The sequence below is a fragment of the Paralichthys olivaceus genome, chromosome 16 (genome assembly GCF_024713975.1).
Source record: "Paralichthys olivaceus isolate ysfri-2021 chromosome 16, ASM2471397v2, whole genome shotgun sequence".
Lineage (NCBI taxonomy): Eukaryota > Metazoa > Chordata > Actinopteri > Pleuronectiformes > Paralichthyidae > Paralichthys > Paralichthys olivaceus.
In genome coordinates this window covers 5,737,816-5,752,961 of record NC_091108.1, presented here as the reverse complement: position 1 = coordinate 5,752,961, position 15,146 = coordinate 5,737,816, and the positions used below count along the sequence as shown (strand labels likewise).

Sequence of the window (15,146 nt, the reverse complement as noted above, 5' to 3'; positions counted from 1 at the left end):
GAAATAAATAAAGTAAAATAAGTTACAGACACTGAGGAAGACTGAGGAGTGCTTGAAGGGTCAGGGAAGGGTCAGTAGAGGACTTTTGAGTTGTCAAACTATTCTTTTTAAGATCAGCAAAGTTTGTTCGAACTAAATCCTGATTATGTAAGAACTGTATTTGTAAGTCTGTGTCATCCTCCTGCAGCTCATCACGTTTCTCGGAGGTTCTGGTGAGTTGCTGCGAACTTTGATCGGTTTCTTGGGGCTGATTAAAAAAAAGCGTTGGATTTTTAAAAAAAATAAAAAAATAAAAATAAAAACACTCTCGCGGTGACCGGTGATGACAGGCGGTGTTCCTGAGGCGGGCAGCGGGGACCGGACGCGGTCAGGGGTCGAGTAACATCCCCGGTAAACGGCCTCAACGCGCCGCTGCCCCGCCGCCGACAACACATCCCTGCGTGGACCCGTGTGTTATCTGCGCGGTGGGTTGTGGGTGTGTTGAGCGTCGAAGTAAAATGGCGGACTTGGCAAACGAAGGTGAGTGAGTGGCAGTGAGAGAAAAACAATACGGCCGCCGCGGCGTTACGAGCGGAGCCCGCACACCGTCCGCGCGTTCGACAACTGGAGCGGGGCTGCGTGGCTGCGGGTTGGCGCCGAGTCCCGGTGAATCACGAGCCCCGCGGCGTTTGCAACACCACGGCGTTAGCGAGCGGGGCTAACGATGCTAACTGGCCGGGGTGCGGGTAATTCCTGGAGCGCCTCGGAACGCCCTCGAACGTCGCCCGACGCTAGCTGGGCTTAGCCCCCCGATGCTAGCACCCGGCTATTTATAGGTGCTGTGTTTTGCCATTTGCGGCGAGCTGCGCGATCTATTGTGGGTTTAAACCGAAGCCTGCCGGGGCCTTGGGTGGATCGTTGTGGAGCTAACAAGGCTACTGTTGTAACAGAGCTGCAGGTTTATGAGACGTTCACAGTTTCACATCATGGTTTGTTAATGCAGACGAGTTTCTCAGGTCCATTCAGGCGCGTAGAACCTGGAACGTCAAACAGGAGCTAATGCGTTAGTGTGATCTCTTCTTCATGGACATGTGCTGAGTGTCCTCAGTCAGATCCGTTTGTTATCATGTTGATTTGTCAACTGTGGGAGAATCCAGCGAGCATCTTGGTGTCCTTGCCCCGGTGAGATGACTCACGCGGGATGGAGCGCATTAGCAAGCTAGCTGTAGCCGGCCAGCTAAGCTACACACTCTGCCCCCCTCAGCTAACAACCGGCGGTGGCGACTATTTGCTGGAGTGGCTCAGATGTGTAGCAAATGCTAGCTGGTTAACATAAGCCGGGGGACGTCTCCTGCTGCCCGAGTTTCAAGAAGTGAACGTCGGTGTCGCATGCTGGATTTCTAGCAATCATTACGACAGGACAGCCGAGCAGCGGAAAACCAGAGATGAACACAGAGCTGGGCGATTAGTAGTGAAATGTAGGTCACACGTTATTGTCATGTTTTCTGCCATTAAAACGTGCAGCGTACGTAAACAGCCAGTGTTCTGCCATGAGGGGCTGTGACACAGGGGTCTGGTCACAGTTCACGTGCCCGCCTGCGTGTTGTCGTGGATTTGGAGCATTTTCACGAACGATGCTACACCTGCTCAGTGTCACAGGCCCAACCCAGACAGAGGGAAACCTTTGTCTGGTAACGTTACAGGATTACACATCTGACAGAGGTTACACCGTGGAGGGAGACGCATCAAGTGCCCTGATGGTAGCTCAGATGATGACCCGCCTGGTGGTTCGTGTCCTTGTTGGTTGTGATCATAGCTTCACAGTGCTAACACAATATTTGTGGGATAAATTGACAAAATCCCCCCATTTGGTCACACGAGCATCATTGCACTATGGAGTGACAAAGTTTGATTAAGTACAGGTGGTTATTACAATATTGCCTTTTCATTTATTTATTTATTTTATCTCGTCCCCTTGTTTTGGTATTTTAGGAGGATTTAGTTTAGCTCTACACATTGTGTAAAGTATTGCATGGTATGGTGCTTTTGAAAGTCAAGTTGGTCAACATTTTTTAAATGTATTTTCTCCACCGCCACCTTCGTCACATTGTTCTCACACTTCCCTTTTACAGTTTCTTTTCTTGGCCCAGCTAAACCTGACACTTGAATAACCTGTAAATTTAAGAAACAGCTTTTTTATCTGTCATATAATCTGTTTCATATGGAATGTTATGGACGACTTTTTACATCATATGTTAATTTCTGCGGGATATATTGCTGTTCAGTTCTGATACTCAAGTTCTTTATTACTGGATATTGTCACGGCCTTAACAACATTGATGTGGTCCCTGCTTTTAAGGGGGGGGTGAAGGCCATTTTAGTCAATTGCCTTAACTACTTTTTCAACCCTACAGTATAAATATGATGAATGACAAGCCTGCATCTTCTCTTAACAGACAAGCCTGCCATAGCGCCTCCTGTGTTTGTTTTCCAAAAAGAAAAAGCACAGAAGGTAAGTTTCTCTAGATGTCAAGTGTTTACAAAGACTGAAAACAAATGTTGGGATTTAGCCGATTTTAAACACCTGCATTAAGCCTGGACTCATTCAGGAAAACCTTATCACAGAATAGATGCTCAGCTAAAAATGGCCTGTCTCTAAGAATAGTAATACACTATTTTGGCAGTTTATTAGGTCTACATTGATGCGTGTAGTAATGTAGTCTTATAAACCAAATTAACTGCAGTTTGAGTGTATGTTGATCTCCAGTCAAATGTGTTAAAACATGAATACCATTTCTCATCTTTATCCATTATTGCAACCTTGTTTCATTTTTTATGTGTTCTCAACTTTGTAGTGATTTAAAAGGATAAGGACCAACGTTCGAGAGAAACTAAATAACCTGTTGTGTTTTCTTTCAGCGATCTGCAGAAGGCTCAAGTGCAGAGGATGGAGAAGGTGAATCTCAAGTCCAAACTGCCACTTTCTTTGTTTATAATTTCTCACAGAGTTATTCAAACTAATATTTTATTACCACCTTCAGATTCAGACAAAGACGAGGGAAGCTATTGCCCCCCAGTGAAAAGGGAAAGGACCTCTTCGTTTCCACCCCCACATTCTGGTAAGGGCCAATGGCGACCAAACCAAGAGCATTTGTTTTTTTCTTGATTGCCTGTGGTGTACACAATGATTTGTATGCTGAGTGCAATGCCTGTCCTACTTTGCAGTTCCCAAGAACAATGTATTCATGCCCTCGAGTTTCTGCCAGTCTCCGACTGGGAACTCTGACTCTGAGCCAGGTGAGACATCTAGATCATTATTAGTTCCTCTTTGCAAGTTAAAGGCCACATGTCCATGGATTATAAATCAAAAGTCATTCTTGAGGATGTTTGTTTTTTTAAAGTCGTAACAGCAGTGGTTGCAAATAAGATGTCAAATCATTTTTTTCTATTCCCTGTCTGCAAATGTTCCCCTTTCAAATCCTCCCAGCTCTGGTTAACTCGCATTTTGCCTCAGAGGAGGAATTCACTGGTGGTCCAACAGATTTATTTGTGGTCACGCTGGTCAAATGTTGTCAAGTCAAAACACTAGATCTCTTTTCTGTTATCATGAGTAATAAGTTGTATGAAATGGAAACAATGACTAAATGTACATTGAAGATGCGTGAGTGCAGTTGTTCAGTTAAAACATACAAGTTATTAATAACTCCTTATTGTCCCTGTTACATGTATTAATTTGAATATGTTTTCTAAGTCTGAAGAAACTTGCTATTCCAGATTAGTGCATTCCCAGTCAAGTTGGATATCTGTCCGTTAGGCTCATTTATTGTGTTAAGGTCTGGTTGAGATTCAGTTATTTTAAAAGGAATTCGGTCCCGTGTCCTCTCTGTCTCGGGCCGTACCAGTTGTCTGTGTCAGTTTGTGTCATGTGTTGGACAGTGGAATATAACAAGCATAGAGGAGAATCATATCAATTTTTATTAGCCTGGTAAACTCATTTTCAGTATTACATAAAATTGAACTTGCTAAAAAAGTAGCTTCTTCACTGTGGGAACATTATGACCTTGTCTGACTCATGAGGATGCCTGTACATAATGTCGCTGTAACCGTTCTAAATTATGACAGTCGGAGCTGCCAAGTGCGATAGGAAACAAGTTCAGAGTTTATCAGCCAAATGTTATGATGCCAGTATTCTAAAGAGGCAAAGTTTACCTGGCTGTTGGTCAAGGCACAGGGTTTATTGTTCTGAGATTCCTCTGTGTCATGTGCTGGTATTTGGCTTATCAGGGATTATAAGGTAGTTTCTGCTGGTGGGCCACTGTGTCTACCTCTGAAGAGACCTCGCATATAGTCACAGTTCACATACAACCTATTTGAAATTAGTGAGAAAATCTTTCTGTCTCTTTCAAAAAATTAAAACATATAGCTGTGGGTTCAGGACTCCAATTTGGCAGCACATGTCTGCTTCAGTTGAATTTTAATTGGATGTTGGTACAGACCGTGTTCAGGTCTCAGCTCCATGCCAGCACCATCCTTTTGATGTGATTTAGGTCAAACTCAATCAATCACATTTATCACTTAAGAGATGATCATTTTCTGTTTACAGTGTATGACACAATGTTGGTTATGGTTCACCACATGCATTTTACCAGAGGGGGCATGTAAAACGGATCAGAATCACTGTCCAATGATGAGGCGTTTCCTTCATTAATATTGAAATCAACCGTGGTGGACTTACTCTAAACAGGATGAGATTTCTGCCAGAAGGGAGGAAAGAGATTAAAAATATGTTGATGATTCACCAAGAAAGATAAACTGAAATTCTCACTGCACTTGGACTGTGTATGATTTGTGAATTATTTAAAGTCAAATGTGTTTAATATGTTGGAAAACTAAAAAACTTATGAATGGATTAAGACTTTATTTGATAACTTATTTTTAGTGTCAGCCTATAATTCTTATCGCCACAATTGATGTCACCAGCTCTACAGACAGGATGGGGGATCCACTCGAGCAAACTAACGGGGTATAATTAATAAGCACATTACATAAAGTACTAACTTGAAAATGGAAACAAAGACGAACACAGTAAACTGAAACACAGATTCTTGGCACAACTACTTCAATACAAAGGTACACTAGGTATGGCAGGCAGAAACTCTGCAACAGCACGAGACATAATGATTGCTTATATTTCACTACCAAACAAAAGACTTTCTTCATTTAAAACAGACTTGTGTAGATTGCTATGTGGTTGTGTGTATTGTTTATTAATCATTGTACAACTGTGTGTAGTTCTTCCTTGTCCTATGAATTTGGTAGCTTGGGGTCTGTGCTGAGGAAACACAGTATGAAATATAATTAAACATGAATGTTTGCTCGACATGGGGATAAGCTCATAAATGTTGAGGGAAAGGGGAGTTGCAGTGTTTAGGTTTTGTACTTAAGCACTGGTTTAGTCCAGGTCATGCCAGGCTAATAAAGCTGCTGAGATGGAGAGACAGAGGTAGAAATAGATCAGAGGCCCTAGAGCCCGTCATGTTATGGCACAGGAGTCGGCGCGCTTGACAACTATTGAGGCTCTACAAGGGTTGTTGTGGTAACTGATGTTGTGGTTTTAAAAGTGCAAAGACAAAGGGAATGTACCCTTTGTAAGTTGCTGTGTAACTCTTGGATCTTTTTTTAATGTCTGTCTCCTCCTGTGCTCTAACTCGCCAGAGGAGAAGCCTGTGGGATTCCGTTTAAAGCCACCAACTCTCATACATGGACAGGCACCAAGTTCAGGTTGGTTGTTTCATTCATAAAGATTGTCTCTCACCGAGTTTACTGAAATGGAAAACAAATTCATGAACTTGAGCCCAGACTTACACTCATTTATATGACCCCTCTCACAAGTGGAAAAGGTACATCTAGACCTGACCTCGTAGACCTAAAACATCTTATTGTGCTTTAAAAAAAAAGTATGAGACAAGTTTTGTCTTTTGCAGGTGTCCCAAGTCAGAAACCCAAGGAGCAACAACGCAGTGTCCTCCGCCCTGCAGTTCTCCAGGCACCACCCTCTAAATCACATATAGAGTCCAGTGAGTTAGCTTGGAGTCACCTGCCCGCATTAGTTGATTAAAAACTTTTATTCCTCATTAAAATCTTCTTAGTCTGATATTTCTTTATCTGTCAATACTGATGACTTATGTGTTTTCTGCATGTGTGTCACAGGATCAGTTTCAGTAGGGACGGTAAACAAACAATAATGTAAATGATCAATCTTCTTTTTGTCTGTACGTTAAAGATTCCAGTTGTGGAACCAATGGTGTGAAAAAGTCATCAGATGGGGCACTTGTGACACAGTCCCTCTTCCTGAACAACACAGAGCACTCGGCCACCAAGTCACTGGTGAGTGCCTACATCTGCTTTTAGAAATGGCTTTGTTTTGTCAAGTCAGTTCAGTACGGACTTCAGGAAATGTGGGGAAATCACAAAACTTGAAGCTCATTACACAACATCTGAAGACTTATGGATATTTTTGTGCTTGTAATGATGTCGTAAGAAGAAATGCAAAGAGTATTTATAAAACTGCCATGTGGTAAAAAAAAAAAAATTGTGAAAATTGACAAAAGAGGATTGTTTTTGTTTTTTTGTTTGTTGGTTTTTCTTGTCTCAGAAACATGAAAATGAGGAAGATGGAGCAAGTGGTAACAGCGATGGAGGTGGGAGAGAGAAGAAGGAGACAGATGAAGCAATATCTTTTGTGTTTGGTCAGAATATCAAAGACAGAGCAAAAGTAAGTTGTTCTCCAACTGTTCACACCAGTTAGATTTACACAGAGCATGCAAACTTGATATGTGACAAACAAAAAGATTATCCCAATTAGAGGTGGCTCTCACAGGAAGGACTTTTCCACCTTATTTGAATTTCCACCCTATGTTAGCTTTTCATGGTCCACATTTTGTCACTAGCACTGCAACATGTTAGTCAGGATTGCATTAAATATAGATTCGTGAATTTGTGTTTGTTTGTATTTAAGCTTGGATTTTGCGTGATTCCATATCTAACACATCAGAGTTTTTTCTAGGTGGAGGAAAACAGTACAGAAGGCAAGTCAAAGGATGGTGTGCCACTGGACTCTCAATCAGAGGGCACTAATTATTTCTTACAATACATCTCTACCCCAAGGTAATGAGCTTGTCCTCCTTTGAGTATTTTTAGAAACTCATCTTCATTTATGATTAACTTCCATAAACTCACTACTGTTTTTTTTTTTTCTTCCCTTTTCAGTTCAAAAAATGCCACAAACAGTACAGACAGTGGAGCAAAATTTGTTTTTGGGCAGAACATGTCTGAAAGAGTTCTGGTGAGTCAAACAGCCTGTTGCATAGACAGTCTGCAATTTGCCAAATCGGCAACACTCCTAATTATTCAGCTTTGAACGAGTTCCAGTGACACAGTTTGTTGTATTTCCAGAGCCCTCCCAAGGGTGAGTCTGCAAATGAGGAAAATAAAGAGGTTTCGGCTACTCCTGCTTCGGAGCCCTCATCACAGGAAACCACCCCAGAGAAGGGTAAAAACACAACCTCACTGATTACTCAAACTATGCTTGGTGTTTGATAAGACTGTTAATTTTAGAGACACCTGGCTTCACAATTCTAAACAATAAAAAAGACCTTGCACAATTTTGTACAATCAGTTTATCAGACATTATAGTCCAGCAACAGAAATATGTTTCATCTATTGGACAAGTTACATCAATCTGAGATGCACATTCCATAGCACCAGTGATGCACCCCAACCATTAAACATTAATGCAGGTTTCTGTATTGATAGCAGTGACTGATTTAATTTACATTTTCACACTAAAGAGGGAATTTAACTGTCCCCTCTCTTTCCCATCAGACTCGCAGTTTATTCACAGTGCATACAAATTACTGCTAAATAGGAATAAGGTGCCACAGAGGATTGTGTCACATTTGTGTGAGTGTGAAGTGAATTCAAATCATTTGGAAATATCTCCTGCTTGTTATAGGGAAGAAATAACAGATTCCAAATGTAAGAATACTGCAAGATTGGGTTTGATGAATGTTTTACCATGAGGGACTGTGAATGTAGCTCAAACAGTCATGAAAACATACACTGCAACCAAGGCCAATATTCTATCTTCTGTATATATTTTTTGGGGTCCCTGATTTGATGAGATAATGCTGAACATAGAGTTTTGGACCTTGAGAGTGACAATGAAAAGAAATTCAGCATTTCATAGCTGCTGCCTGCTCAGACATTCGTTAAAGTGAGAGGTGGATCTTTTCTGTGAATGATCAGCAGCGGCCTCTGCAGCTCTGGAGAGAGTCATTGAGTGCCTCCATGTGTCCTTCACAGTTACAGCACTGTCTAGTCCACAATCTGCGGAAAATATTGTTTTTGAGTCACAATATAATATCCTGGAAGGAGGAGTAGACTTCAAACACGCACACGAGTTGATGAAAAGTGAAGGGACCAAACATCTTGAGCAAGGCGCTAATTTCTCACTGACGTGTCTCATCTCAGCAGTGAACAGCGTCTCGGAGTCTTTGGAGGAGTCTGCAGCAGCGTACACCAAAGCCACAGCCAAGAAGTGCATCTTAGAGAAAGTCGACGTCAAAACTGGAGAGGAATCAGAAAGCAATGTTTTACAGGTAGAGGGCGGGCTCTCTTGAGTCATGACATGCACTAAATAAATGTGTCAGGAAGTGCTACAGTCCTTGTTTGTCTGCACGTCTTCTACAGATGCAGTGTAAGTTGTATGTTTTTGAGAAAACCGCTCAGTCGTGGATAGAGAGAGGTCGGGGTTTGCTGAGGCTCAATGATATGGCATCGACGGACGACGGCTCGCTACAGTCCCGTCTAGGTAATCATTTTTCTATAGTTCTGTGATAACTGTTCGAATGCATGTATTTTCTGGTTGGTTGGTTTTGTTTGCTAGAAAGAGCTGTGATTAGATAGTTCATAACAATTGCCATGTTTATTACAAGACATTGAACACAAGGGGGAGCCCTTTAGTGGACTAAATGCCACTACAAACTGTTCAACCCACTAAATGGTTGGTGATGGGTAAAAAGAAAAGTCATCAGATAGATTTTGAAATTTTTCTTTATTTTTAAAAGAATATAGTTTTTTTTGGCATGTTTTGGTATATCACAGTTTTAGATCGTGTTTTCATTAGGTAACATTTCTTACTCCTGTATTTATGCTTAAGGTCACACAACATAGTCACTTGTAATATCCACACTATAGTTACTACTATTTTTATCCCAGTTACTACTGAGATCATAGTCAGGTAGAATGACACAGACTAAAAACACAGTGAATCATGTGGCTGGTTGCTCCTGTAATTCAATGCTGCTGTTTGTGGTTACATTTTTCCAGTGATGAGGACCCAGGGCAGCCTCCGGTTGATTCTCAACACTAAACTTTGGCCCCAGATGCAGGTGGACAAGGCCAGCGAGAAGAGTGTACGAATCACTGCCATGGACACAGAAGACCAGGGGGTCAAGGTCTTCCTAATATCGGTACGTCTGTCCTCTTTAAACAAGGGTAATTGATGTTGCTTGTCCACATTTGATCATTGTTACCTCAACTGCAGAGAGAATCAGGGATTTATTTTAAACAGACTTTTTATGTTTTAGTAATACATTCAATTGCAAATCCTGGAATTGTTTGAATCATTTAACGTTGCAAGGCTTTTTGATCTTTACATATTTGTTAAGATCTATGAGTTTGCAATTTGGTGACTACTATCAGAGTGCTTCACTTTTTATTTTATTTTCCATCATGAGAGCAAGAGAACTGTGTTCTTTGGCCTTGTTGGAGGAATGTGCTCTACATTCTGGTTTGTGTTTCTTCTTCAGTGTGGCTGACTTGTCTGTACCCGTGTCTCTCTCCTTTAGGGTAGCTCTAAGGACGTAGGTCAGCTGGCTGCAGCGTTACATCACCGTATCTTGGCCCTGAAGAGCAGGGTGGAGCAGGAGCCCGAGACACCGGCAACAACCATCCCTGAGGCCGAGGTACCACAGTCCAACGAGGATGACAGCGATGAGGATGACAATGCCTCTCCTTCAGCCTCAGCCCCAGCCTCCGCTCCTGCTACAAGTCAGTGATTTTTATTTCTTGGTTCAAGTGTGTGTTTGGAATTTCTCTGCTTTGCTTTAAATTAAGTTCATTTACAGTTTATTTAATTGCTGATATACACTCAGTTGGCAGTTTATTAGGAAAACCTAGCATAAACAAATGCAGTGTAATACAAGTATCCTGTAACAAATCTCTTGATCTCTTGTTATGATGTTCAGTTGAGTGTTGAAACTGTTTTTCGAGAGGTGATGATTTAACTTCCTGTTTGGAGGCTACAGTTCTGCGGTGATGTAATGTTGTGTTATACAGAGACCCATTCATCATGGCAGGAAGGCTAAATAACAAACACCTGTTGTATAACACAACACTATCACAAACTACTTCCTCCAACATGGTCATTAAGGCGAATCAATGCTTTCAAAGAATTCAAAAATAAACTGAACATCGTGAAGGAAAGATATAGCTGCTGTTGTTTCAGACTGCATTAGTTGTAGCTTCCTAATCATGAACTGCCAGCTGAAAGGACACATATCCAGACCGCTCGCCGACAAAACATTTGTCAACCTGCTGTCACTCATCTTCCTGCAGGTAATTCAGAGGGAGAAGAGAGCCAGGCAGCAGGAAGCACATAGCGTCACTCGTGGACAGCCTGCCAAGATGCTGCTGTTAAAGCTTTTTGCTGTAGGCATCTCCATGGACACCCCTTGACCAACATGGGTCCTCCAGACCAGTACTTTTGGATATTAGAAGTCTAGCTCCAGGAAATAACCCCCTGTGCCGGAGTGTCTCACCCAACTTGTGCAGTTCATCTTCTCTGCATTCAGCGTAATATCTGGAGTCTTTTTTTTCCCTCCCTCTCCTGTTTTTTGTGTTTTTATTTTTGTTTTCGAGTATTTTTTTTATTTTTTTTTTTCCTATCCCCTATAGCAAAAATAAAGACTTCAAAGCTTTGGTTTGGGACTTTTCTGCTCATCATATTGATGAGCGTAAGGGTGTTTTCCTCTACATTTTAAAGTATGGCACATGTTAAGACTGCAGTTTCTACTTTGGGACCTTTTTACTCACTCTACAGCCGTGCCTCTGGACACCACACATCCAGAGGAGCTTCATTCACAGTGTATTTGACTAGTCATCCAGTCATTTGTTCCTACATCGAGTCCCATCCTCCCTCCTTCCCCATCCCAACCCGTCTGTGCGTTAGGTTTTGGAAAATGTAATTTATTTTGGGCCGTCATTTTCATGAAGCATCTCAACACGTGTGCTGCTTGTAATGGCTAGCCAAGACCACTCAAGTTGTCATTAATAGCAGTTTCTTAAATTTCCCATTGACCTACACTATAGTGATAAAAGTCTGAAACAATGCAGTTTCTGCTAATGTGAGTGAAATATGAGGACAAAAGGGCAGAAGGATTCACCTCTAAATCTTCTCCAAATTTACAAGATGTGTAAGTAATTCACCTTTTTTTATTTCCTTTTTTTCTCAAGAAAATTAACTCATCAGTCTACATTCTGCATGTAACTGTTATTTCTGTTTTCAGCATTCTGAGAATTTATTGTGTTTATATTTTTTATTTTGAAAATATACAAACTTTTTATCCATTTACACTTGGAAAACATGTTGGAATGAAGACTTAACTACATGTGTGGAAAATCGAGTGAAACTGTAATACCCTTTGAATGTCATGTACATTTGAATATATCATCATTTAGTAGCGCACCATGTTTTCTCATCTCCTCCAACTGCCCCCTTTACAAAATAAACCATTTTGGACTGACATCTGTGAATTTTCTTCTTATTAAATTTGATTATTAGCACACGAGCCCGATGAGTAAGACATGAGCAGAGTATGATGCACTTATTGTCATGGGTAGCTGCGTTAAATCAAAAACACTCAATGTGGAGTAAAAGCCAAAGAAACAATTGATTTCAACCTTGAATTTAAGGAAATGCGTAGAATGAGTGATTCATCTGTTTTGTATGTGTTGTATGTCACCCACAGTTTGATGAATGCTGTGCTGTGACTGCACTGAGCAGGAATCCGACCAAACCTTGCTTGTATACACTGTGCACAAGGTTATGAATATTTGATGCATCTATCATAACAGTCCAACACAATCTATACATTCAAAGTAGGAACAACTGCCGCTGCCTCCAAAACTCTCGTCCCTATCTGCCGTTCTGCAGTGACTCAGTATGAAAGTTTATTTCTAGTGTCTCCTGGAAATGGAAATGTTGAAGCAAATTCTGCCTTCAGATGTTCGGGCAGAAAAATCCACCAGTTTCACAAAATGTGATGTCTTTGAAAAGTATTTACAAACATTACAGAGTACTGTTTTGGGTCAAAGCTGCAGGTTTTTCATGCAGTTTTCACCGTTATATATAAAGTATCATCAGCAAAGAACCTCACCTGACTAATATCACAAACTTAAACGTCAAATCAACACTTTATTGACAAAGTACGCTGGAAAAAGGCACGTGAAGTATGTGTACAAAGTACTTCCAAGGGACAGAAGACAATATATAAAAAGCAAAATTAAACATACAACCTTCAGTATTCATCTAGTGTACAGTATTCAGTCTATACTATTACCTGAGCGCTCAGCAGTTATCACCACATTATAACATCAGCGCTCAGTAGTTATTACTTACATTGCATTAACACTCCACAGTTAATACTTTATTATGCATCAGCCTTCAGTAGTTATTGCTGCATCATTACCTTAGTACTCAGTTATTACTACATTATCACATCAGAACTCAGTAGTCAATACTACATCAATACTCAGCGCTCAGCTGTTCTTACATTGTTACATGACCAGTGACTATAATTTACTCTTGAGATTGTTGAAATAATAATTGTCCGTAGAATGTCAGAAAGTTTAAATACAAATACAAAAAAAAACTTTATAATATCCTCAAATCCAAAATCAGCTCTCTAAATATCTCAATGAATGTGACCGGCAGTTTCTTTTACATGTGATGCTGGTGACACCAAAGTGTAGTAGTTTAAGCTTGAAAACTCTAAAGTATATATGAATTGTTTGTATTTGAAAATATTGAAAGTCAAACTAATATGTTCCAGCATTGGTTCTGTTCCTGGTCGCTTATAAAGCGTATTTGTCTAAATATTTCCACCAGAATTATTACTGGACCTGATATTGTTTGTCTTAGCTTGTTGCTATAAACATTTATTATTATTTCATTTGTATTGTCTTCCCCAGTCATCCCCAGATACAATTCTCCTTCCCATTATCTTTTGTTACTCAGTGATTATTTTCTCCATGCTGTCATTTCTAGGATCTTTTTGTTATTCTAAGGCTTTTAAATGAAAATCTATCCTAACGAGCGACCGGCTTTGACTATAATGTGTATTGAGTCTTCAGCCATTGTTTTTCTCTGTGTTATGTTGGCATCACAGTGATTTTTCCCCCTCATTCATGGGATGAAGTTGCCTGTGGAGTAATAAAAAACACTCCCCTCCTCTGGTCTTTGTTGATTTATGAGGATTAGGGTCATTCTCTCCTCAAAAAATAGTTGCGCAAGGAACTCGGCAGCAAAATAAACAAACACAGGCCCACTGTGTGCAGAGCTGGAGGGCTGCTCTCCAGTAGGGGGCGCTGCGGTCTGAGAAAGTGCACATGGAGATTGAGAGACCTCCTGCTCTGCCAGTGGCCTCAGGCAGGGAAGGAGTGAGGATTGTAACTTCTGTTATTTATATTGACTTGAACAAGTCATCCCTCCTTTTACGAGCTCGTTTCATAAGCTGGTGTGTTCAATAAGTCAATGTTTCTTCCTTTTAATGCCTCATTAAGGTAGCACACTGGCTTAATGTGCCAGTGGACTTCATTAGGGTTTATTATCTGAAGTAAAACCTTACATTTATATCTTCAGATGCCACAACTGTCCCTCTCCAAATGCCTATATACAGTTTGTCATCATCTGCTTCTGTGTCCAACACCTGGGGTTCACTCTGAGTTTAACAAGTGCATTTGTAATATAGTGTGAACACGAGGTTGAAAGCTGGTCGTACCTGTTCAGAAGCGTGTTGCGTAGTAACATAACAGTTTTTCTGAATCGTGCCTTCCCTTTAATTGTTTGCTTTAGGCGTCATGGTCATAGGATAGGATATTAATCATCATAGTAACAGCACGATCAACATGTGTTGTGTCAAATATCGAAGGACAAGCAGCGTTTTATGGCAAAATCTTTACGATGCACAGCAATGGTTCCAAAGATTTAATGAAAGGATTATAAATAGTGTATGAAGATATAATTTTATAACCCTTGAAAATGCAGCAATGGCTACCTGCGAGCAGATGTCATGACTTCAGTGTAGACACACATAAACAAATGTACGACCACATGACCACACAACTAAACACAGGCCACATCACTTCTGAAGGTTTCTCCCCTGAATCACCAGCTTTCTTCACCGAGAGGTTCACATCTGTGGTTTGGACGGAATCCACTGGATTGACGGCTGCGAGTCTGTTTGGATGATATGGACGTTGGTGCAGACAGTTTTGTTCTGCTCAGAATAACCGATCCTCTGATTCGTCACCTCGTGCTGCCTTGAGGTCGATAATGTTATCTTTCAATCTGCAGAAGTGAAGACAAGGTACTGAACAAGGGAACAGACAACAATCAAGCCTCACAGAACTCCATTTAATATTTTATCTGAATACACTTAAAGTGAGATGTCATCATTAAAAACCTTATGACAAAGAAATGTAATTTAACTTTATTATTTTTACAGTTTATCAATAAACCATAACTAAGTATTGATGAAAAGAAAACACAAATTCAATAAAATATATAGAACTTTAACATCTGTGTTACATCCACCAACGATGTTATGTTTTGTCTGTGTCTCTATTTTCTCTGTCTGGCTGTCTGTTTGCAGGATTACACAAAACCACTGGACTGATTATCACAAAACCTGGCAGGAGAACGAGGTTTTGGTGCTGGTTCAAAACTGGATCACGAGGTTGGTTCTAGGATTTTCTTTTGAGAGATAAGACGTTTTTTTCCCCCACATTTTTGTCGAATTATCAGAGAATTATATCAAAATAGA

At 40.7% G+C, this 15,146-nt stretch overlaps 1 protein-coding gene across 5 annotated transcripts; it reads left to right on the top strand.

The window, feature by feature from the left end:
• Nucleotides 1-326: 326 nt before the first annotated feature.
• ranbp3b (RAN binding protein 3b) lies at nucleotides 327-11,848 on the top strand. Of its 5 annotated transcripts, none has more exons than XM_020111746.2 (17): nucleotides 327-519; nucleotides 2,436-2,491; nucleotides 2,899-2,935; nucleotides 3,021-3,098; nucleotides 3,205-3,276; nucleotides 5,695-5,760; nucleotides 5,964-6,056; nucleotides 6,263-6,366; nucleotides 6,635-6,754; nucleotides 7,046-7,146; nucleotides 7,249-7,324; nucleotides 7,435-7,531; nucleotides 8,512-8,639; nucleotides 8,731-8,851; nucleotides 9,370-9,512; nucleotides 9,891-10,092; nucleotides 10,660-11,848. In XM_020111746.2, exons 1-17 carry the CDS (start codon nucleotides 498-500, stop codon nucleotides 10,701-10,703), a joined length of 1,560 nt encoding a protein of 519 aa, XP_019967305.1. In that variant the 5' UTR covers nucleotides 327-497; the 3' UTR covers nucleotides 10,704-11,848. The 5 variants fall into 5 exon arrangements, with proteins under 5 accessions (XP_019967305.1, XP_069367317.1, XP_019967312.1 ...); XM_020111767.2 differs by having other exon boundaries at nucleotides 369-519; nucleotides 8,515-8,639; XM_069511216.1 differs by lacking the exon at nucleotides 5,964-6,056 and having other exon boundaries at nucleotides 8,515-8,639.
• The last annotated feature ends 3,298 nt before the right edge of the window (nucleotides 11,849-15,146 follow it).